Here is a 24,020-nt window from a genome sequence, read left to right as displayed (position 1 = left end):
AACATAAATCTTGAATTATTGGATGATGGAAGAGTTATAAATGCTGGAAAAGGTCAGTGTTTTTTCGCAACAATTTGACAAATGTATACAAGAAGTTGATCGCTCTTGCAAAAACTAATCGTACAAAACCAAAACATATTAAAGGAAAAATTATGCACAGGGAACAACATTAAAACGAACAGAAATTATTCTGTATAAGAGGAGGGCTCCCCTTCCTTCAAAATACCACTCTTTACGCTAAAGTTCAACCTTTTCCCTCAATTCTTTAAGAACGATTCCTGAAACACAAGGGCCGTGTAATCAGAAACAGAACAATTTTTGACCCCCTCATATACGGAATAAATTCTGTTCGTTTTAATGTCGCTCCTTACTTTCAGAAAAAAACTTGTTTTTTTATTTATTCCTTACGTTTTCGTGTATTTTATCACTTTTTTTAAATCTGGCAGGGTTTTTAATTGGCACCCAGAAATGATAAATGACGTATCGCTGATAAGTGACGTATTATAAATGACGCATGATAAATGATAAATGACGTATGATAAATGACGATAAATGACGTAATCAAAATATAATGATTTTGACGTATCGAGACTTTTACAAAAGAAAATTTGTGACGGAAGAAAAAAGAAAAATTTCTGCCACAAAATTTTAAGGCAATTTAACCCATGAGGCGATATATGAGATAAGAAATAGGCCCTGGACCCATCTTAGTATATTCCCACCTCAAAATCACGATTTTCTAATATTTTTCTTTTGTCTGATTCAAAATTTTGAGGTTTTTAGGGCTACACCACAATTTGGTCAGGTTTTGCACCACAATTTTGTCAGGTTTTGCAGCACAATTTCGTCACTGATGTCGGAGTGCGTCTGTACCCTGATAAAACATGTCATTTGTGACACTGACATTATTTCTAAACGACATTGATATTAATGTCCGCTTTTTTTGTAGCATCAAATGAAATGACCCTAATTAACAAGCTGTTCCATATTTGGAGCACAAATTTTCAAAATTCCTCATAAATTATTTCGGCTTATGCCCATATTTGAAGAATTTGTTATATGGTTTATAAGGCATTTATCTGGGATTAAAACTCCTCTTCGCTTGCTTGCCTGAGGAGGACCATTGTTTCTACATTGTTACAAACATTATTTTCATAAATTATTACTATTTATAAATTGTTATTGATTAATATTGATTAATATAAAGAATTAATATGTAGTCCCTGTCACGTGTAAAGGCCGTATCTGCATTTTGACGTATGCCTATATTTGAAAAGGAGCTGCTCCAACTCAGCTAGTCCGGTTTGGCCGTACAATCACTCAAGAACACATAATAGGCCTAAAATTAGTAGGGAGTGACCCTAAAATGACAACAAATAACATCTTGCTGTGGTCAGACATCACAATCTTTTTGGTGTATGTGACTGAAAACGAACGAGCAATTTAAAAATAGTATCTTCAAACTGGTGAGGTTTTTATTTTGAAAATCGGAACTCAACAAAAAGGGAAAATGAGGACTGTCTGAAAATTTTTTTATTCAAAACCCTTTCAAGAAGATTAAAAAAAAAGTTTTTGTTGCTAAACCTTTGCATTTATGGCATTTTTCATTTTTCACTTAGTCCTTTTCACTTGACTTGGAGAAATTAGCCTCAACTTGCCCCCCTCCACACGCCCTCTAGGATTTTGGCAAAATTATGCTATTATTTCACCCTACATAAGGAATTTTCTTTGCTAATGGTCAAGTTAAGTTAAGTACAACGTTTCAAACTTATATAATTCCTTTAAATTAGGCTAACGTAGAAAATCTATGAAATGATCACGCTAATCGTCTAAGATCATCATGAGCACGGATAAAAGGATAAAGACCATCCTGAGCTGTTGATAACACATAAGTTGTCAAGTCAACGTTTCAGTTGATGGCCTTTTTTAAAAGGACAAGAAGCAAGCCTGTCGTCCAAACTGGAATCGAACCCCGGGCACCATGTTACCAGACTATTCAAACATCCAGATACTTGATGGAGATTCAGCTCTGATGAAACGTGAAATGCTTTATATAAAAATTTTATGAATTTATTTTCTATATTGATCAAATGCTTATCCAGAAATTATATTTTCTTGCTACTATTTTTACTCTTCCATAACGTAAGATAACGTTATAAAAGAGTCCGTAACGTAACGGACTTCCAAAAATTCTATATAGAATTCAAGTCCAAGTTAAGGACGTTGTAACTGCCTACGTTAAGAATGATTGCTCCTTGAGTTATACTAATGTTCAAGGGTCTACGGCCTAGCGTGAAATAGCCATTGGTCGTAAAATTTAAAAATGCAAATAATATTTAAACTAAAGGCGTTTATGTTAAAAAATTAAATTTGAAAGAAAGAAAAAGGCAGACTGTGAAGCAATAAAGTATGAGGGGAATCCCCTTAAATTTAGCCATCTTTTCAAAAGATGAGTGGGTTAAATGCATTATATCCCTTTTATCTTAATTCTCAAAAGCTTTTCATTTAGCTTTCACAGTTTCAAATGTATTTATGCATAGGGAGAATCTTCCCTCTTTCTCTGAATTATTTCAACATCTTTACTACATTAGAAACTATGTTCTTGTACTAGGAAAGGGCGAAAACAAAAGACTCCTACAGAGAGTATCTCAAGGAGTTGCTAACTATAGATCTTACAAGTACAGGAGCTTGAGCTTCTACTTCAGTCGTGTCTCAATCTTTGGCTTAGACCCAACGCCCTGAACCTCTATCTGGCTCTACGTTCAAACCCTTGGGATGAATTTTTTGCCTCTTGTGTATACGTAATAATTTAGTACACAACCCCTCACGCAAGAAAACAAAAGATTCCTACTGAGAACTTCTCTTCTTTAAGTTCAGATCTATTTATCAACTGCATTACTCTAAAAACAGCTATTCCCAACATCGTCTCTTTGTCTTATCTTGTGTTTTTGGTTTAGAAGATCTTCTATTTCTGGGTTTATTGTTTTACTAGAGTTTCACTGGGAAAACTTTTATTTGTGGTTCAGATGATTTCCTCTGTACTTGGGATTTAGATTAGGGTGTATAAAACGTTTGGTACTTTTTCCTTTTATACACATCACTTCCTATAGAGTAAATTTTAACCCTTCAGAAGCCAATTTGACTAAGTCCATAAGAAACAGACGAAGGAATTCTGAAATAAAACTAATGTGTGTTTCAATTTTAATACACTAATCCGGTGAAGAATAAACGCAGATTTGTCTGACATTTACTGATGTGTCTAAATATGAAAAAATTTCCTTGGATTCCCTTCGATATATATGAATATATATATATATATATATATATATATATATATATATATATATATATATATATATATATATATATATATATATATATATATATATATATATATATATATATATATATATATATATAGATATATATATATATATATATATATATATATATATATATATATATATATATATATATATATATATATATATATATATATATATATATATATATATATATATATATATATATATATATATATATATATATACAAAAAAGACAGAGAATAAATATATATAAAAATTAACCAAATCAAACACTTTGGAATCATAATTTCCGTGCCTCTAAAACATTCTCTACAAAAATTTCCACTACAATAATTACCTTCCTCAAAGAAGTCTCCCAGATACCTGGGAGCCAAGGTGCCCCCTCCCCCCCAAAAAAAAGTATTTAGTGTAAGCGTATAGTTATATAGCGTATAGCTTCGTATATAGTACTGTTACTACTACAAATAACTCAGTACAGCAACAAGCCTCTTGAGACCAAAAAAACTGCGCAAACCCCTTCTCTCCGTAATTCCGTCCAAAATTTAACTCTTTGCTTCTTGCCATGAAGTTACTACTGTCTTCAAGTATTTTCTTATAACCCCCTTTTACCCCATTCAAGGGCGTTCCGCTTTTCATTTGCCTGCAGTTGTATTGTCAAAATCGCGATTTTTAGCAATCTATCATCATTATCTGTAAACCGGGACCTATCCATCTTAACCTTTCTTTTATTGTAGCCCTATTTTTAAAATAGTCTATGGCCCTATGTAGCCCTGGCTCTATTTATAACCCTGGAGTTCAACTGGTGTAGCCCTAGAATTCAGTCCAACTACCCATTTTAACTTTCCATTTAACCTTCTTAAACTTTCATCTTTACAGCCCTAGAATTCAACTGGTGTGGCCCAATTCAATCAAATTAGCCCTAGTTGAATTGAATCAAATCTTGCAAAACAATTTACTTCCAGGAAAATCAAGTTGGACCTCTTAGAATTCCTTTAAAGCTGGTTCCTTCAAGGTCAAGTGATTCCAGTTAGCATTGTCTCCAAAACAGAGGAACAGGGAGATTAGTTTGCGGTGACAATTTCTTAAGTTGTCACATTTTTTATATATAATATACTTGGTTTCTTTAGATTAATATTTGATTATATTGTAGATTAACTATTTGAATAAAATTCTTTATTAGGAACAATGTTGATATAGTCTCAAAAACACAAACAACCTTATTAGTAATTCATTTAATTCAAATTAACTTTGTAATTAACATATTAAAATAATTTCAGTTGTGAGGGTGGGGGGCAAACGGGGGGGTTTAGGCAGTTGCCCCCCTGCCCCATAGCAAATTACACTCCTTGTGTGAAAGGTGCTTAAGATGTGTTCAGAAGACGGTCGGTCCTACTTTTATATACCTCGTCTTATTCCTTATTTGTAATTAAAATATTTTTCATACCAATTTTAATACAAATTTAAATTAATATATAAGCACATAAGTATTTAAGTAAATTAAAAATTAGTTTCGATCTTCATTTCGAAGAGGCATAAAAAGAAGAAGGCAGAAATAAAAAGACTTACCAGTTAATTGCTGATGGTTTTTTGTCGGTACAAACATTTCCACTCAGACTAATTATTTCCATTTCCGGATATATCTCTTGAAGTTTTTGCAAAGCCATTTCAGTGCCCTATAACATACATATTTCAAAGTCTTGTGTCTAATAAAGACTTCATTTTATTTGGCCAAAAAACTCTAATACTTAGGATTTTAGATTTTTTATGAATTTTTAATTTATACAATTTTTATGAATTTAGAATTTCTGATGAGCAACTGCAGTTCTTTTCAAGACTCTGATGTGGATTATACGTTCAAATACAAATTTTACGTTTCACACGGATAATGCATATAATACGACACTAATACATTCTAATACGGATTGTTAAAATACAGGCATTCCAAGTATTTCCATTTATACATTCAACGTTGTTCAAAAGGGAAAGAGGAATTATTATTATTTTTTTTACTTTTACAAGGTTTCCATATTGAACTTTTTAGGTGAATTTTTGACACTTTTTGTCATTTAGAATCTTCAATGAGCAATAGCAATTCTTTTCAAGATTTTAATGTGGATTATACGCTCTAGTACAAATTTTACGTTTCATACGGATAATATATCTAATACAATACTAATACATTCTAATACAGATTGTTTAAAAACAGCCATTCCAAGTTTTCCACCTATAAATTCGACGTTGTTTAAAAAGGAAAGATGAACCATTTTTTTTTTTTAACTTTTACAGGATTTCTAAATTGAACTTTTTAGGTGAAATTTTTACACATTTGCTATTTAGAATCTTTAATGAGCAGTAGCAATACTTTTTAAGGTTCTAATACGGATTATACATCCTAATACAGGTAATATATATAATACACTGATATTTATTAGCACAGTCTTGTACTTATTAAAAATGGCAACGCTTCATAGCTTTTATACTTTGTCAACTTTGTTCAAAAAAGAAACGAAAATATGTTTTTTTTCTTTTTTTATAACTTTTACAGGGTTTCCAAATGGGACACTTCGGGGACACTAAATGGGACACTTCGGATATGTTTTTGTCATTTTCCAGCCTTCAAATAGAAAAGTTACCTAGAAACTAAATAGTTGTTATTGAAAATCTTATCCTTGCCACCTGTTGGCAACTCTGCTTTTACGGGTTACTTTTACATAGTTTTCCAGACATACCCAATTTTGGCTTAAATTGGATCTTTCAGGATAAAAAAGGGAAACAGGGCAAGTTAGTAACGTCGATTGTGGTAAAAATTAGCATTTTTTCTTTTGTCTTATTTTCAAAAAGTGAAACCGAACGCTAAACTTTTCCAACGATACATTCAGCTTTGCTTGAAAACATTCTTTTCTTTTTTTTCATAGTTTTAGCAGAGATTCGAGATGGGATACTTCAAGTATATTTTTGTCACTTTTCAGACTTCAAGAGTAGAAAGTTACCTGAAAACTAAATAGTCATTTTGAAGAGCAAGGTCACTGTCACCTATTGAAAAACAAGTTTTTCCAACTGAAAGTAAGGAGCAACATTAAAACTTAAAACAAACATAAATTACTACGTGTATGAAGGGAATTGCCCCTTCCTCAACACCTCACGGTACTTGTTAAGAATCCAGTAAACACGCGATAAGTGAAGTTTCGTTAATGCTAATGAAATAAAACAAAGTATGACAAAGTATGATTAAAAAAAAAACTGGGTTTCTATTGTGTTCACTAGTCATTGCTAGATGACAGCAATAATCACATTCTGTAGGAATTTTAACCACCTGCTTTTAAAAGTCGTTTAAAAGTCAGAATTGTGGTGCAGAGGCAGGGTATTTGGAGCTAATATGGCACATATACACACGAAACGTACTTCAAGACCACCCCTCTCTGGAATTCTCAAAATATTCTGAATAGCCCCACGATTCCTTATACTTCACATATAAGTCACTTTTACTTAATTTTTACTTAATTTTACTTTTACTTAATTTACAAAACAAGGACAATAAAGGTGTTCAATTTTAGAATAAACTGAGCATTTAAAAATAAAGAAAAGAAGATAAAAACCCAAATAAAGTTACGTCAATTGCAGAAACAAGCAGTTTTTTTCTCTTTTTTTTTTAAATGAACCTGACTGCTACATTCAACTTGAATGTATAGGTAGATTGTTCAAACTAACAATCAAGTTTTAATTTTACATAACTTTTATAGGGATTCCTGCAGAAATCTTTACCCGTAGGCCTATAAGAAAAATATTTATAAGTTCCAACTATCTACTATCCTTTTTTTTCCGGAGGGCTAGTTTCGCACTATGGGGCTATGGCGGCAATGAAGTACACTGCCAGTACGAATGGTGCAGCTTAATAGCGCAACGGTACGCTATAGATCGAACGTTACAACTGAAATGGTCCATTCCAACTGAATGGCCCGCTTCGGTCCTCTTGCATGCTCCCCATACTAAAATATATAATAACCTAATCACCATATAAATAATAACCGGGAATAACATATAAATAATAACCGGGAAATCATAGAGAAATTTTCCCAAGAGATGGTAGATACAATAAATTCAAATATACTAACATACGTTCTTTTTGGAGCTTCCACACTGTTTAATCTGTGAACTGAAATGATTTGGCATATGAATGACTCGTTTTGATAGCATAAAGGGAAAAGGCTCAATAATCCTATCTTAAACAACAATTCTGATTGTGAGATTTTCACAAAAAAAAGAAAAACCACAACAACAAAAAGAAAACCTACCTTGGATACCATATTCATGCCCATTGCATCGCCAGTTTTGGCGACAAAACGAAGGAAGACGTATCGTCCGGCAAGCCGTCCAGTAACCTCTTGGAGTCGTCCAAAACGGGATGTGGAGTCAAAACAAGATTTTAATAGTTCAAAGTTGTCCCTGTCCCTAATCCAGTGAAGCAAGCTCCTAAAAGAGAGAAAAACAATAATAGAAAAATAACACACGGATTTGCACGACTGCGAGAGGAGGGTAGGAGCAGTGGAGTAATTATTACAGAAGGACAGTCAAGACTTTCCAAAAGCCTTTTCTGAAGCCTTAGTGCCCCATGGCCCCCAAAAAGTACTCTGATCCAGCTTAAAATCCCGCTTGCATATACCTACACAAATACCCGTATCTAACTTTCAAAGGTTTCAAGTCCCAATTTAACAAGCTTTACAGAATATTCGATTAGTAACAAACTGTTATATTTGCTAATCCAGATGTTAGGGCCCAAAACATACACATTTTCAGGGGGTCAAGACCCCTCCCCTCTCCCTTGGAAAAAAATACTTCGATATCCACCTCAATTTTCGAAAGTTTGCATGGAAATCCATTTTGATATCCAAATATTACAGGTTTCAACTACTACCCTAATGACTTACGCATTGCCTATAAGTGGTTCACAGATTGTATATCCTGGCAGATTATTCAAATAATTAAATCATTGTTTTTTTTAAGTATTAATAAATTGATTGATTGATTGACTCAAGGAGCCCAGCGACAGCATATACACCTCTCACAACAGTTTCATGATAGCTCATTCTGTTTCATGAAACCCCACGCAATTAAATGTAAAGGGTCCAATGATTAACTGACTCATCTAGAAACCCAGAATCCCGAATATTAGGAATGTATAGCAGGTATGGCTATTTACGGTAGGCTGACTAGGACACGCTCTGCGGATGAATGATGACAGATTGCCTAAAGATCGCCCTTTTCAGCAAAACCTCGGGGCCAAACGAAAAGAAGCAGGTCGTCCCCGACTGGAATAGGAAAAGGTCGCATTGAAGCATTCGAGGAAAACTAGAACTACGTGGGAGGGTGTAAAGAGGGAAGCTTTGAACAGATTGGGATGGAGAAATAGCGTGCGTAGCTGTGTCAGCCTCAGGCGGCTTGGTGCTGCAATGAGTTGTTAATAGTATAGTAGGTATTACATTACCAAAATATGGAACTTATCCATAGCTAGGAAAAGATTAAAGACTCAAGGAAGGATTCATATTCCAATGAAATAGGAAAAAAACCTAAAAGAATTCACTTTTTGGTTATTAAATGGTTCAAATGAGAAGAAGATAAGCAACAACATTAATCGCTTTTGTGTTCCAGTGACCAAAGAGAGATTGAAATAGATGCAGAGTAAGGAATAAAGAAAATAAAGAAACCAACAGCCAGTAACAAAACCAGTTCGTTGTGAATTGTAGGTAAAGAGTAACCCAATCCAAAATACAAAACATAAAATTGAAACAGTATATGCATCAAAAGAATCTCCATTACATGCTGATTCAAAATAAAGCAGGTACTTGAAATAAGTCAATATATCAAGGAGCCCAGCAAAATCATGTACATATTTCACAATAGGTTCATTTCAACTCATTCTGTCCCAAACCACCCTCTAAGAACTTTCTGTTAGGCACAATGGTACCCAGGCCAGGATTTACCAATTGGCCCACTAGGCCCGGACCTAGGGGCGCACAATGCCAGAGGGGCACAATAAATTATCAGTGAGTGATTTTTTTTTCTTAACAATAACTTGAGTGATGTGATTTATCGTCAAAGTGCCAGGTCCACTCCGCTTTGGCGCTGCCTATTCGCAGAAAAGTGATTTTAAAACAATACAGGAATTCCGTGGCCACTTGTAAACTGTCAGATGTCTCCCAAGAATGGCAGCTGAGGATACGGTATCACCTCTCCCTTTCATTACTTTTGGCTCATCAGTTGCGTTCTGCTCAGTCTTTCCACTATCCCTGAATTTTCGGGGATTTCCACGAAAATCTCGCAAAACAGAGTGGCAAAAACGCTGGGGCCTAGATACGTCCAAGCTTTAAATCCAGCCCCGAATGGTACCACGGTTTCTTAGCAAAAAATTCTAGTGCATTCGATATTTTACAGAAATATTACAAGTTCTTATTCTTACTATCTGATCTTAAAAGCTTTTAAACTGAAATAACTGAACATATACTTTTTTACTAAGGATATAAAAGCCTGTAATCGCATAAAAACATTCTTAAGAGATGTTGTAAATAATAGGGCCTGCTGAACCTTGATGACTCTTCTTAAAAGCAGTTGAGGAATCCAGAAAAATTAAGACTAGGATACAGAGGGATCAGAATAAAAATAAAATACTTCCAGCAAATTTTTAGGCGAGTTTTATCTCGCTGTAAGAGAAACAAAATGGGTTTAAAAATAATTTCACTCTTAGGATGGATTCTTTTAAGAGGAATTATTTGAGGATGATTTCAAGAAAGTTAGTTTATAACCAAAGACCCAACCATATATAAATTTAAAAAAAAAGCTCAGTCCCAGTCTGTGCCAGCGAGAGTAACTCAGCTGGCATCGTGTGATTTTTTCGACGCATAGATTCAATTAAACTAAACAAATTAAGAAATTAAATTAGAATATTAAATTAAATAATTAGTATTGAATAAATTAGATTTAAAATAGCATTAAAATAAATATAATTGTTAAAGGAATTTATATTAGATAAATATATTAATTTAAAAAAAATAAATTAGATATTGTTAAACTAAATAAAATAATTAAATATACTAAATTAAATTTACACTTTTATCAGATTTTTAGGCATTAGTTTTATCTCATTATAAGAGAAACAAAATGATTATAACAAAAGTAACTTTAAAAAATCGCATTTCTACTAACAACAGGGCCTTAATAACGTTAAAGAAGAGAAAACTAATACATAATAACGTTAACACTTAAGTGTGTTACTAACAAAACTTAATTACACTAAACAACACTAAAAGAAATACATGTTTTCAGTCTTCCGCACTCCTGTAACGTTTATGTTACATAACACGTTTCGTAATAACGCTATAAGTATAACGCCATTTGAGCCCCCCAATGTGTAATACAAAAGAGTATTTTAGATGACTTGGAGGTCCCTGAGGTCCTTTACCGAGGTACTCGGTGAAGTTAATATTCTTAGTCATAAAGGTCTCAAATTTTATATAACTTGCTATAAGTACACAAGTTAGTGGGCCTTTGAGTCATTTGTACGTAGTCCCAAATAATATGTTAGACATGAAGGAGTGTCTCAAATGAGTTAGATATGTTCTTACTAAGCTTAGTATCCTTAATTTTGTTGGTCTCAAACACTGGGAAGTCAAGAAGAAAACAGAGCATAGAAAAGGCTTAAAATTGAATTTCGGAGATAAAAAAGTAGTCCAATATAAGCAATGAAAGAGTATCTTAAATGACTAAGACAAAATCGAGAAGAAAAAAAGTATAAAATCATGTAAGAAACTTGAAAAAACGACAATAGAAGTCAAAAAGCGACAAAAAAAACAGAGAAAACTAAAGAAACCAAATGGAAGAAAACAAAATATTACACATGTCAAACAACCGCTAAATAATAAAAACGCAGTCGAATTAATACATGAGTAATGAAAGAGTGTCGTAAGTAATGTAGACATGGCTTTTTTGAGATTAGTATCTTTAATTTTTAGGGTCCCAAATCTTACAAAATCGAGGAGATGAAAAAGTATAAAATCATGGAAGAAACTTGAAAAAACGACAATAGAAGTCAAAAAGCGACAAAAAACAGAGAAAATCAAAGAAACCAAATGGAAGACAACAAAATATTACATATGTCAAACAACAGCTAAATAATAAAAACGCAATCGAATTGTTATACGAGTAATGAAAGAATGTCTGAAGTAATGTAGACATGACTTTATTGAGCCTAGTATCTTTAATTTAGAAGGTGTCAAATGTTATATAATCGAAAAGAAAACAAAATATGAGATCATGGAGAAAAATCGACTAAAAAAATTCTGGAAGTCAAAAATCAGCGAAAAATTGGAGGAAACTGAAGAAACCAAATTATTACATGTGTCAAACAATCCCTAGACAATCAAATACAACATCTGAGCAATGAAAGAGTTAAATGACTTAGACAAGTTCTCATGAAGCTTTGCATTCTTAATTTTTTTGAGGGCATCTTAATTTTTAATTTTGAGGGCATCAAATTTTAGAAAATCGAGAAGAAAACGAAATATAGGATCAGGGCGGAAAATTGAAGAAAACTTGTTTGTAAGAATTCAAACATCTCCAATTTTCTCGGCTATCTTCCTTAGTTCAGCCCAGGATGGATGGATGGATAATAAACTATCTATCAACAACTGAAATGACATCATTTTTATAAAATTTAAAAAAGGCTTATGCCAGTACTGCCTCTCACTCAGACTGCTTGTCTTGGCTTTTTCTCCAATTAGCCATGGCTCTTAACGTTTTATTCACAGTCCACCAGTTTGATTTATAAACGACAAACTGAAAGTTGAAATCGCTCCCAGAAATAGAATTCTGACTCTCCCCTGTCTGTCTTAAATAAACTGAATCAAACTGAATCAGTTTTGCTTTCTGAAACATGCTTACTTGGTATAAAACAATACGGAAAGAAAAGTCATATTTTCGTGAAAAGAAGAATAAAACCCATAAAACCATAGTCAACTTTTTCTTGATACTGGATACCATATCAAGTTCCTTTGATTGACAGATATCATGCAATTCAATAACAAGCAGAAGTGTCTTGTGCACGAACTTACAAGAAAAAAGATTCCATTGGATTTGGTTAAAACTTAACATCAATAATTAGATACTTAAATCATGGGAAATTTTTGTTTGACTAACTTTCTCTGTAGATAAAACTGATACCGGAGATGAATCTGAGATATCATATTTTTTTTCCTTTTTTTTTATCCCTATCGAATAAATACTGTGATCCATATTAGAAATATTTTACGGTATTTATTGGATTCGAAAAAAATCAGAGACTGAAAATTGTAATAATAAAAATGAGAATAAAGCATTTCAAAGACAAATAATTAGATATTCATAATTGATTGAACACATTTTAACATGTTTCATATAACACTATGGGAGGAGAGTTCATTAAATGAGGCACAATACTATATATCCCACGACCCCCTCACACCCAAAGACACATTGCACGTCCCTCCTTCCATATAACTTCTTGTTTTTCGTCTTTTCTCCTTCTTTGATTACGACCCGCCTCTGACCCCCTTTGGTCGACAGTGGTTCATTTCAATGTCAAGTTTCATTCAAGAAGTTTCAGTTTCACTTCAAGAAGTGCATTCAAGAAGTGCATTTCATCTATGAAAAATACGGAAATCGACGTATCGGTTTAACATCCCACCTCATGTTATTTTAGATACAATTGTCCTTGGGTAAATACTTATGTTTCTCCTGTAGTTCTACGTCTTACTGGAGAAAAGCTACTGGAAACTTTTTCAAATTTGAAGCAGAAATATGAAACAGTGACATGCACGAAAATACAGCATCTCAACTATTTACTCCCTTCCGGCTCTGAGGGACTAAGAACTTGTCCAGGGTGACTCCACTTCCATTAACCCCACTTAGAGTGAAGCCTGGTCATGTCCCATGGCAACAGAAAGATTTAAGCATTTTTCCGCATTTATAACATGAGACTACTCATAAATCACTACTACATCTTATAGATATATTCTTAATATATTTTCTTAGAAAAAATGAAAATGCTAACATTTCGCAAAAAAACTTCAAACTTTCAAATTGAGAGAAAAAGCTATTAAAAGCTTTTTCAAATTTGAAGCCCAAACACGATACAGAGATATGCAAGAATCTACAGCATCTAAACTATTGACTTCTAATGCTTCCGGCTCTGAAAATAGGGACTAAGAACTTGTCCGGGACGCCTCCACTTTCGCTAATCCCTCTCAGAGTGAAGTCTGGCCATGTCCCATGGTAATAGTCAGATTTAAGCGTTTCTCCACATTTAGAACATGGGGATTACAAACCAGCTTACACTCTATTAGAAGAGTGGAATAAATGTTCTGTCCTTAGAAATTATGCGGAAAAGGAACAAATATTAAGTCAATAGTATATAAAAAGGAGACGGCTTGAGATTCTTTGATAAGCTTATAGGAATGGGGGAAGAAATTTTTATATATCAAGATAAAAACAAGTTTTATACTTGGATTAAGTAGGTTCGAAGACAACAATTGCTAGATATGATAGATAGATAAGTGAAACGAACTACGAAATTTAAACAAAAATAAACAAAAAAAACTGCAAAAATAAACAAAACGACAAACAGCAAGGGGGATAATTTTCAACAAGTGAACGAGAAATCAGAAACAAAGGCGATATTTCAACATAGACCATCACCAAGCCATTTTCAATGCTAAAAAAAATCTGAAAGAAAAACTAGCCTTTCAAAATAAGCAATAAAGCTCAAGCAAAAATATCTATTTTTTCACATGTCTCATTCACTCATTTTTAAATCATTGAATTTGGCGTGTAATGTATGGTTCGTGATAGGGATGAGTTTCTTCAGGTTTTTCTATCGGCATATTGTTTTTTTTTGCCATAGCAGTTTTGTTCAGATGCGAGTTTTCTATACTTATCTCTCGTTAAATTGTGTTTGTTCTTCTAAAGACTTTCTTCTTCATTTTTCTCCTTTTATATTTTACTTTATATTTTATATTTTACTTTGAAATTAGCAGTGAGAGATCAATGGCGTCAATTCTCAGAAATACATGGAGCGAGAGTAGGGGCAAAAATATAGAGGGGGAGGGGGCATTTTTCAGCCTTTTTCAATTAAAATATCCTGGGAGGGGGAATTTTTTCAATCGAAAATACCAAAAACGCCCTTTTAAATTAAAATATCTTGGGACGATGCCCCCTCCCTCCCAATTGATAGCAATGTGAAAGTCATGTCACCAGTGATGATAGTGAGAGAAAGCGGAATGAAGTGATTAACTTCATCTTGCCCACGCTTGGTATTTTTTTATCTGTGGTAAGAGAAAGTAAAAAGTATCGATTGGTAAACCCATCTAGTTTTATTGAGAAGCACACTCGTAATTTTTCTAATGAATGCCAGGAGCCTTACCATCTTAGGTCGTTTCTATTTGTCCTTTGTTCGTAGTTGTCAAAGTATGTTTTTCTTTCTATTGTTTCTTTTTTTTCTTCATTTTTACTCTGTCTTTTCTAGGTCCTGCCCTTTTTTATGACGGGTTATAAATAAAGTGATGACAATGATGATATAAATTAAAATTATAAAAGATCTGGAATTCAGCTTTTAATAAGAAGAATATTTATAAAAATTTAAGCAGTTTTGGTAGCAGCGAGCGCCAAATTAAAAAAAAAGAACGCGAGTAAAAAATCCACAAAAAAACATACGGTACTAGGCAACTTGAGAAGATATAGCTTTCCTTTGATGCTGTAGTTGTCTTTTCTTTTTTTTACTCTGTCTTTTCTGGGCCCAGCCCAGTTTTTTTTAGACGGATTATAAACAAAATGATGACAATGGTAATATAAACTAAAAATTATAAGAGATCCGGAGTTCATTTTTCAATGAGAAGCATCTTTATAAGGATGTACGCAGTTTACGCAGCACAAAAAAACTAAAAACATATGGCACTAAACAACTTCAGAAGAAGTAGCTTTTCTATGATGCTGTAGGTGTCTCATAGGTCGTGAAAAGACCGAAATTATTGCCTGGGCTTGGACAGAGAACGAGATAGTGTATGTTTTCATACTTTAAGAATCAACACATTCTTAATATTTGAATTTTTTACTGATAAAAAGCGTTGCCAAATTTAAAGCAGTTTTGTTAATTTAATTTCACAGTTCAAGGTAGTATTACTCAAGGCCGTATCCCGGGGGGCGTGAGGGAGTTTGAACCCCCTTGAAAAGTGTGTCTGACTCGTAAAAACGTAACAAAAATGCATATAAACAAATTTTTTATGCATTTTTTGAGTTTTTTGTGTGTTTAAAGCCCCCCCCCCCCGAAAAAAATCCTTTTGTAAAATACCAACCGAAAAAAAAATCTCTGGGTATAGCCTTGGTAGCACTGACTAAAATGTGGCACTGCCCTAAAAACTTCCTAATTTTGAAATAACCAAAGGAAAAATATTAAAAAAATGGAATTTTTTACTTTGAGTAGACATTAGATGGATCCAGGGGGCAAAGAACGCTTTTTTTATGCAGTCGTTTAGGGGAATATTGAAGCATCAACACCAAAATCCAATGGAAAGAATATTACTCACGATGCTTTTTGTATATTTGGCATCCTGACAGTCGGGCCTCTGGACTGGACATGCCATCTTTTTCAACACTGCTCCTAACACCTCCTCCCGCTAATAGTGCACGACAGCCTCTGTTAGTGCTGGCAACGAGGCAGCCTTCTGTAGTAGCCATTGGAATGCTTACAGTTTTGCCATCAAGTAACATGGGTCCAGCAACTCCAACCGGGATGGGTACATAGCCTATCACATTTTCACAACATGCACCAAGAACCTTTTGAATAAAAAAAAATCAATTAATTAAACAAGTAAAATGTTATTTGAAAGCTCTTTAATGAAATCTTTAATTATTCTGGCTTGGTTTTCTGTTTTTTTTTTATTCAGTGTCTCATCTGCTATGTTTGAGTTTACTTCAATAGGTTATTTTTTTTTTTTTCACTGAAGAAGGCTTTGCAACCGTCTTGGCAACCGGAAGACGGCAACAGCTTGGTCCTTGGCGAAATATCTGCTTTTGCCCTTTTCGCTTCTTTATTGTCCACTGGCTGACATTACCCTCCTTCGGCTACTAATTATATTACTTTTTTCTTGTTTTTAATACAAAATTAAAACTACCCAAGCCATATTCTATTTTTAGTAAAGAAAATACAGTTTATTTTTCATGAAATAAAGTTTTTTTTTAATAACAAAAATGAACAGAAAGTTTTAAACTCATTATCAGGACACTCACGGTATTAGAGAAAAAGTGAAGCATGCAAAAGTTGGGAGACCTCTCCACACCTACACTTAAATCCATTCTTTCTTTACTTTCTTCTTTTCATCTTCATTACGTTTTAATCTCTAATGTTTATGGATTTATTCTAGTTCAATCGACATCAAAATACCCGAATTTCTTCTTTTTTATTCATTCAATGATTTATTAATTTTCCTTGAAACAGCTTTTTTTAATTTTTCCCTTTATTCTTTTATAATACTGTAACTACGATTCCTGATTGGCTTGATTTCTTCTATAGTTATATTTATATTTCCCAGCCAACTATTAAACATGACGTTATTAACTCTGTTTGCTTCTTTTCAGGCTTTATAAGATAAATGGCTGCTACAACAGTTAAGTTCATAATGAATAAGTTAATCATAACTTAATTTTTAAAAGATTGGACTAAGAAAAGAATGTTTAAGAGAAGAATTGAGAGAAGGATAAGAGCATAAAAATAATATGGATTTATTCCAACAAAAGAAACGCAAAACAAAAATACATACAATATTAAAAGTAAACAGAAACAATCAGCCCCCAATACCCCCCCCCCCCCCGCAAGGCTCTATGGCCGGGAATACAGGGAGAAAGAAAGGAAAAAACACACAATAAGATCAGCAAAAACATCAAACAACTCCCTACAAGGCTCTCTATGGCCGGAAAAGTGAAAAAAAGACCATCCGCGATCCAGCCAATCCGGCGTGATCCGTCCGAAAATCCGGCCAGTACAAATTTCTAAACATAATTATCAAACCCAACCGAAAATCCAACTAGGACTAGAGACGTCAACTGCACAAGCGCGTTAAAGAAATAATAGTAACGGATTAAAAAGCGCAATAAGAGACGAATATTTATAATTAATTAAATCAATGACAGGCTTAAGGTTAAATATCAAAACCCAATTCTTTATTTTTCCCCAATGCAACTTATTCTCCACAGCCATACTTAGTACGGATTTCAAAACATTAATTTATCTTGGGATAATCATACTGAGTAAAATGTAGAGAATAGGTAGAGAACAGGTAGAGAATGATATCCAGTTGATATCCAGTTACATGTTTACTTGTTAGTTTATTTAAAATTTATATTAATTTAGAATATTTAACGCTAATTAGATTTAATTTTAATAAAATATTAATATTAAATTTATCCCAACTTAATCTCAATTTGGTAATTAATTAAGTTAATTAAAACAAATTAAGCTAATATTGATTAAACTCAAAATAAACAATTTAGATTAATTTAATCAAGATTAATTACATGCAATATGAAATTTTAAATGAAATCATTTAAATTCAGAATATTTCATATTATTAAATCAATAAAGGATAATATTAAATATAGTCCCACATCTTTGTTTTTTTCAAAGCAATTTGTTCTCCATAGCCATGCTTAGTACAGACATAAAAACATCAACTTACCTTGGAATAATCATATTGAGTAAATGGTAGAGAATCTAGGGCAGTTTTCAAAGGTAAAGTCTCACTCAATATTGCACGTCTGATTTTGACTCCTCTCTCCATGTCATCTAGGGCTTTTTCAAGTTGATATCCAGGAATATGTTTGCTTTTGACTAAAGATAATATCTCAGAGTCTGATAAGTATTTTGATCCCTGAAAAGAAAAAACACCATTAAAAATAATCTCACCCCCCCCCCTAAAAATAAGACTTGCCAAAAAAAATATTGAATTAACTACATTAGCTTATCTTAAACCTTAGATCTTCCTATGCCTCCAGGGGCAATAAGGGCAAAATTATATTCTTCATATATTCGGGTTGCAGCGGTAGCTAGCAACCTAGTAAGAGACTATCACGTTCCATAGTAAAAAACAAAATAGCCAATAACTCCTAAAACCAGAGTTAGATAAAAAAAAAGATACATATAAGAATTAAGAATATATTAAGGACGAAGAATATATATATATATATGTACATAATATATAAGAATTAAGAATATATTATAATATTAATAAAAAAAATACAAAAAAAGGAATTAAAAAGAATCCGAATTAATTATTTTAGACTTTACAAATTTGTGTTTTTTCTTCCGCCTTTGACAAAAAAACGGGTTCTTATTAGAAAGCAACTAATTCCTAACATTACTGTAACACTCGAAGTTCTGTACAGAAAGCTCTCAAATACAGCTTGCGTTCGTCTTTCTCAGCATCGCCGTTTATTAGATTCTTTCCGTTGTAAGTTTTTTTTTTCTCCATTTTTTAATCTTGTTTTTTATTTTTTGTATGTGTTACTTCCCCCCTATGATAATTTTGTATAGTGTAGGTGAAAAATAAATAACAATAATAATAATTAAAAATGAATGATCTTCAGTTCACGTTGCAAAAATTATAATATAATATATAGTATTATAATATAATTATAATATATAATATTATAATATAATATAATGTTGAAATATATTATATATATAATATTATAATATAATATAAACTTGGCACAAAAAATGACCATCTTCAAAACGTCGTAATTTCTAGAATATATAATTTATTAACCTTATAATATTTACTATATTATTTATATATTATTTATTAACCTTATAAGACTTGCAATGTCGAAATTAGCTATGTTTATTTTAGTATTACAACATTGGACATTTCCTATCTTCTCTTTATCTAGGATTAGAACAGTATTAAAGTTAAGCACACTAAAAAACAATGACGAGCAAACCTTTGCCCGAAGAAGACCAACACACTTTTATATTTGCCCGACTATACAACACGCTTAGCCCTATTCTATTTCCTTTTTTGGGGGGCTTACTGATCCGAAAAAAAAAAAAATCAGGTGTATTACAAAACAATGAAAAGCAAATTTTTGTGATTATTGACTCGAACCAAAACAATGTTAAAGTAAGGCAAACTGCAAAAACAATGACGCACCTACTTTTGCCCGAAGAAGATCAATGCCCTTTTACATTTGCCTTATATAAAACACACATAGCCCTATTATTTGTGCTTATTTTTTTATGTTTTTTTTCTGTCTTCCTTGACTCAAATTAAAAAGTTTTAAATTAAGGTACATAACAAAAGACTGACAACCCAATCTTTGCCCAAAAAGATTAACACACTCTTATATTTTCCCTCTTATACATAAATAATTAGCCCTATTATAACTGCTTGTATTTTTTTTTGTGTGTTTAATGACTCGAAAATGCGAATTCAGACTATCTGGGCTTGTGATTGACGTTTCTTAGAGATGAGCCTTATCCTTACAGTTGGGAATATTCTCTGACTCACTGGTAGTCAAGGAAAATTCTTATTTTCTCCTCAAGCGTCATGTAAAAACTCAGTGTTTTTCTCTTGCTTAATGGCATTGACGGATCCAGGGAAAGGGCGGTGGCCCCCTGGCTCCCAAGATCTTTTCCGGCGCCCTCTTTCCTTTTTTCTGTTTTCACTATTTAAAATAAATTTGTCAATTTGGTCAATCATTGGCACCCTTGTCACATCCCCCCAAGATTTTTTTATTGGCGCCCTTGTCACATTGCTTGGCCTCCAACTCACTGTTGTTGCCTATTTCTTTTTGAAAAAATTCTGTTTTCTCCATTTGACTTTCTTATATACGAGTTAATTAATTCCGTAGTTAACTCACACCCAATCGAGGATTAAAAGAAATGCATTTCTTTTGCAGAAATACAAAAGAAATGCATTTCTTTTCTGTACCCCCTCCTTTTTGAAATAAAATACTGCAAACTTAGAAAAAAACAAAACAATAAAGGTGGTAATAGTCGACTCAACAATGTTCAGTTATCCCATCAAAGATTATAGCACGAGCTTGGACAAGAAAAATAAGTATCTACAAAACGCAATAATTTCTAGAATATATCTGATATTTTGTCTATGTTTTATGAGCCTATGAACCTTGGAATGATCAAATGAGCTGTTTGTTTTAGCGTAACAATATAGGAAATTCCTATCTTCACTTTATCGAGGATTAAAATTAAACTTAAAGGATTATATAAAATTATAATTTAAGGATTAACTAATAGAGTGCCAAGGACATCAAAATGAAAATATTTTTTGTCCCCTGGATTCACTTTGTCTGTTAATAACTGAAAAACACAATTTTCCAAGATTTTTCTTTTGATTTCTTTTTCTTTTTGATTTCTTTTTCTTTTGAGATTTTTCTCAGAATTATTAATTTTTTAAGGCAGTACCATACATGGCAGCTGCCACGTTCAGAGCCAGAGTTAGGTTTTTTCGCGGAGGGAGGGGGGGGGCTAAAATGTAGACTTTGCAGTCCCCTGCCGTACCATCAATACTTTAAATATTACAGTTTTTGCCCAAAAATTTTACAATTTAAGCTTGTTTAGCTGCCTGGGGCACTTGCCCCCTCCCCCCAATTCGGCCCTGATTAAGTTGAGCTGTGAAAACAAAACTAGTTAAGTTTGACAATACTTTTCGTCCGTAAATATTTAAACATTAACAGTCTATTGATCTTCAAAGATAACTACTACACCTTCAAAGGACAACTAAACTTTCTTAAACTATTTGATGCCATATGTTTACAGCTTATTTTTTTGCTGATTTGTTACCCATTTTTTTTTTTTTTTTAATTTATTCTTCTTTTTTGGGTGCCTGCAACTACCAAGAGCTGTATAAAAGCCAATGAAATTCTTTTTCATTAGAGATTGAAATCAAGATTGTTTGTAATTTCTTTCAAGACATGCATGGTTGTGTAAGTTTTCATTTAGCTAATTCAAAAAAATCAGTTCTCATTCTAGTCCTTGGCATCAGTCCTTAAATCAGTCCATCATGGACTATTAGGTCCATCAGGACTTAAATCAGTCCTTGGCAATTCAAAGTCTGATACATTGAAAAACGCTGAAGAATCAATCTTTGTCCATAGAAGATCAATAAATCATAGAAGAAGATATTATTCAGCTCATCCGATTGCTTCCGGGTCAAATCTTAATCGAACAATGAAGTTTCAATTTCACTCTTTACTTTTATCAGTCAAACCATGTATTTTTTTTTATAAAGATATAATAAAAATAAAACAAAGGCGTCAGAAAGGAGTCAAAGACGTAAAGTGACGCTCTTTAGTCCCTACGCCGTGGTAGTTGGACGAATGAATTAAAGCTAAATTTAAACAAAAATTTGACTGAAGTCAAATTTAATTATTAAACGTTGATACATTATAAAGCAATGAAGAACAAACCTTTGTGCGTAGAAGATCAACACATTCGAGAATGTTCCTCGGCTCGTCCGGTTGCTTCAAGGCCGAATCTTCGTCAACAATTTCCATTTTCTCAGTTTGGGTTTCTTTCTCCTCGGTTTCGGCAATTGAGTTTTCAGAATCAGACGAACTTCCATCTCCAATGGAAATCGAAAAACCCCGCGTACGAGGGTATATGATATCTAAAAGAATTCATCTTAACACAGTTAAAAAATAGAGGTCACAGATACTCTTAGGGTTGCCTATGTATTCCTTTCTTCTCTTTGCCCGCATACTGATTAAATTTTTTATTGGGGGGGGGGGGGGGATTTTCACTGTAAAAACCAAAAAAACCTTTTCCACTCCATGAATTTTCTTGAACTGACCCCCCCCCTCGCTCATATTTAGCTTTCTTTTTATTCAGTACAGTTGCAGCTCAGCTTCAAAAAATACAACTAAGAAGAAATAAGGACAAAGAAACAAAATAAATTCTGAATTTTAAAAAGACCAAAACACTGGAAGACGAAAAGAAAAGAAAAAAAAGAAAAGAGGAGAAAATGGTTTTATTCCAATAAAAACACCTCCATGCTGATATTATTAATTCCAATGGAAATCGAAATACCCTGAGAACGAGGGTATATGATATCTAAAAAGATTCATGCTATTCATGCATTCCTTTCTTTTCTTTGCCAAAATGCTAATTTTTGCCCAAATGCCCAAATTCGGCTCTATTAGAATTCCTGCTACACTTTTTTTGCAATAAACGCTATTTAAAGATGTTACCTTAAAGGTCAAATCTGACATTTCCAAACTTCTGAGATAATTAAGGAAAACTTTTTGCTAGACTATTCAAAGGATAAAATTAAAGGAATGAAGGTCGATAATGGGTTTTTTAAAGGCCAAAAATATATATAAACAATATAATATATAAAAAATATAATATATAATATAATATATAATAAAATATAATATAATATAATGTATAAATTTTATTGTATGTTTTATTGCTTGGAATTGACCAACATTACAACTGAGACGTTTTATTCTGAAGAGAAAAGGCTACTATGGGCTATTGAGGAAGATTGTCAAGCTTGAGGCTTATAATTTTCGGAAAAACAAGAAGAAAAGAAAAGAAAATGGTTTTATTCCAATAAAAACACCTCCATGCTGATATTATTAATTCCAATGGAAATCGAAAAGCCTCGAGTAGCAGGGTATATGGTATAATGGTAATTGGTAAAATGGTAATATGGTATCTATAAAGATACTTTGATCATGCTTATATAGTGAAAAATGGGGTGACAGATTCCCCAATGACCTCCCCTCCCCCAGTGCCTTCCAAAATTAGAGGATGTTTCGTTGTTAGGCGTTTGGGATCAGATTATAAATGGGCTATTAGTAACGCCAAAATATTTGTGAACGCAGTAAAACCTCTGTTGCTTTTTTTTGTGTGACATATTCAAGATTCTTTTCATTGTTGTAGATAAGCAAAAAAAAATTCTCACAAAGAACTTTGATTTCAAAACTTCCCTTAGGATTGGTAAAGGAGCCCCTCCACTCCATTAAAAAAAAATTAAAGGCACGACAACCCGAATAGGAAGGAAACTAAAACGCACAGTTTCAAAACATTATTAAAATTTCAGATAGAGCATAGTCTTTTGTTTTACATGTTTTCTTACAAACTATTTCCTCGGATTACAAACAAATAAATATTATAGACAAATACATTTATAAACAAATAATATGATTATATATTTAAACAAATTTTGATAAAATACACGAAATAGTCAACTAAACAGTAAAAAAAGAAAAAAAACTGTCTTGGAATAACCCCTCACTGTTTTACCTTTTGTTGTTTGTATTATGGAAAGACAGTGTGGTCTTCGTCGTAATTTATATAAACTATAATTATAAAACTATAATTATAGTTATAATATATAGTATAGTTATATACTATATTTAATATATAGTTATATAACTATATATATATAACTATAAGTTATAGGTATATTATTATAACTATATAGGTATATATAGGTATATAATGTTATCTATAACATTTAGGCAACGAAAGCTGAAGTTAGACAAAGCATAAACCAACGTTACTGAATCTAAGGATTTATGGCATAGTTTTCAGCTTAAGGACTTGCCCAGACCCGTGATCACGGAGGTGGGCATTCCTCGCAGATACTG

At 32.7% G+C, this 24,020-nt stretch overlaps 1 protein-coding gene across 1 annotated transcript in view; it reads right to left on the bottom strand.

Annotated features, from left to right (window-relative positions):
• Nucleotides 1-24,020, bottom strand: part of Hmgcr (HMG coenzyme A reductase) — a 184,313-nt gene that overhangs the window by 29,772 nt on the left and 130,521 nt on the right. Inside the window, 6 exon segments of the mRNA XM_089107011.1 lie at nucleotides 4,893-4,999; nucleotides 7,619-7,796; nucleotides 15,932-15,978; nucleotides 15,981-16,181; nucleotides 18,080-18,271; nucleotides 21,831-22,030. Coding sequence (XP_088963137.1) covers nucleotides 4,893-4,999; nucleotides 7,619-7,796; nucleotides 15,932-15,978; nucleotides 15,981-16,181; nucleotides 18,080-18,271; nucleotides 21,831-22,030 — 925 coding nt within the window.

Source organism: Artemia sp. Qi Xiang Cuo, chromosome 21 (genome assembly GCF_049724085.1).
Source record: "Artemia sp. Qi Xiang Cuo chromosome 21, ASM4972408v1, whole genome shotgun sequence".
In the NCBI taxonomy this organism is placed as follows: domain Eukaryota; kingdom Metazoa; phylum Arthropoda; class Branchiopoda; order Anostraca; family Artemiidae; genus Artemia; species Artemia sp. Qi Xiang Cuo.
The sequence above is the reverse complement of the archived record's forward strand: the minus strand, read 5'-3'. Positions and strand labels throughout refer to the sequence as shown.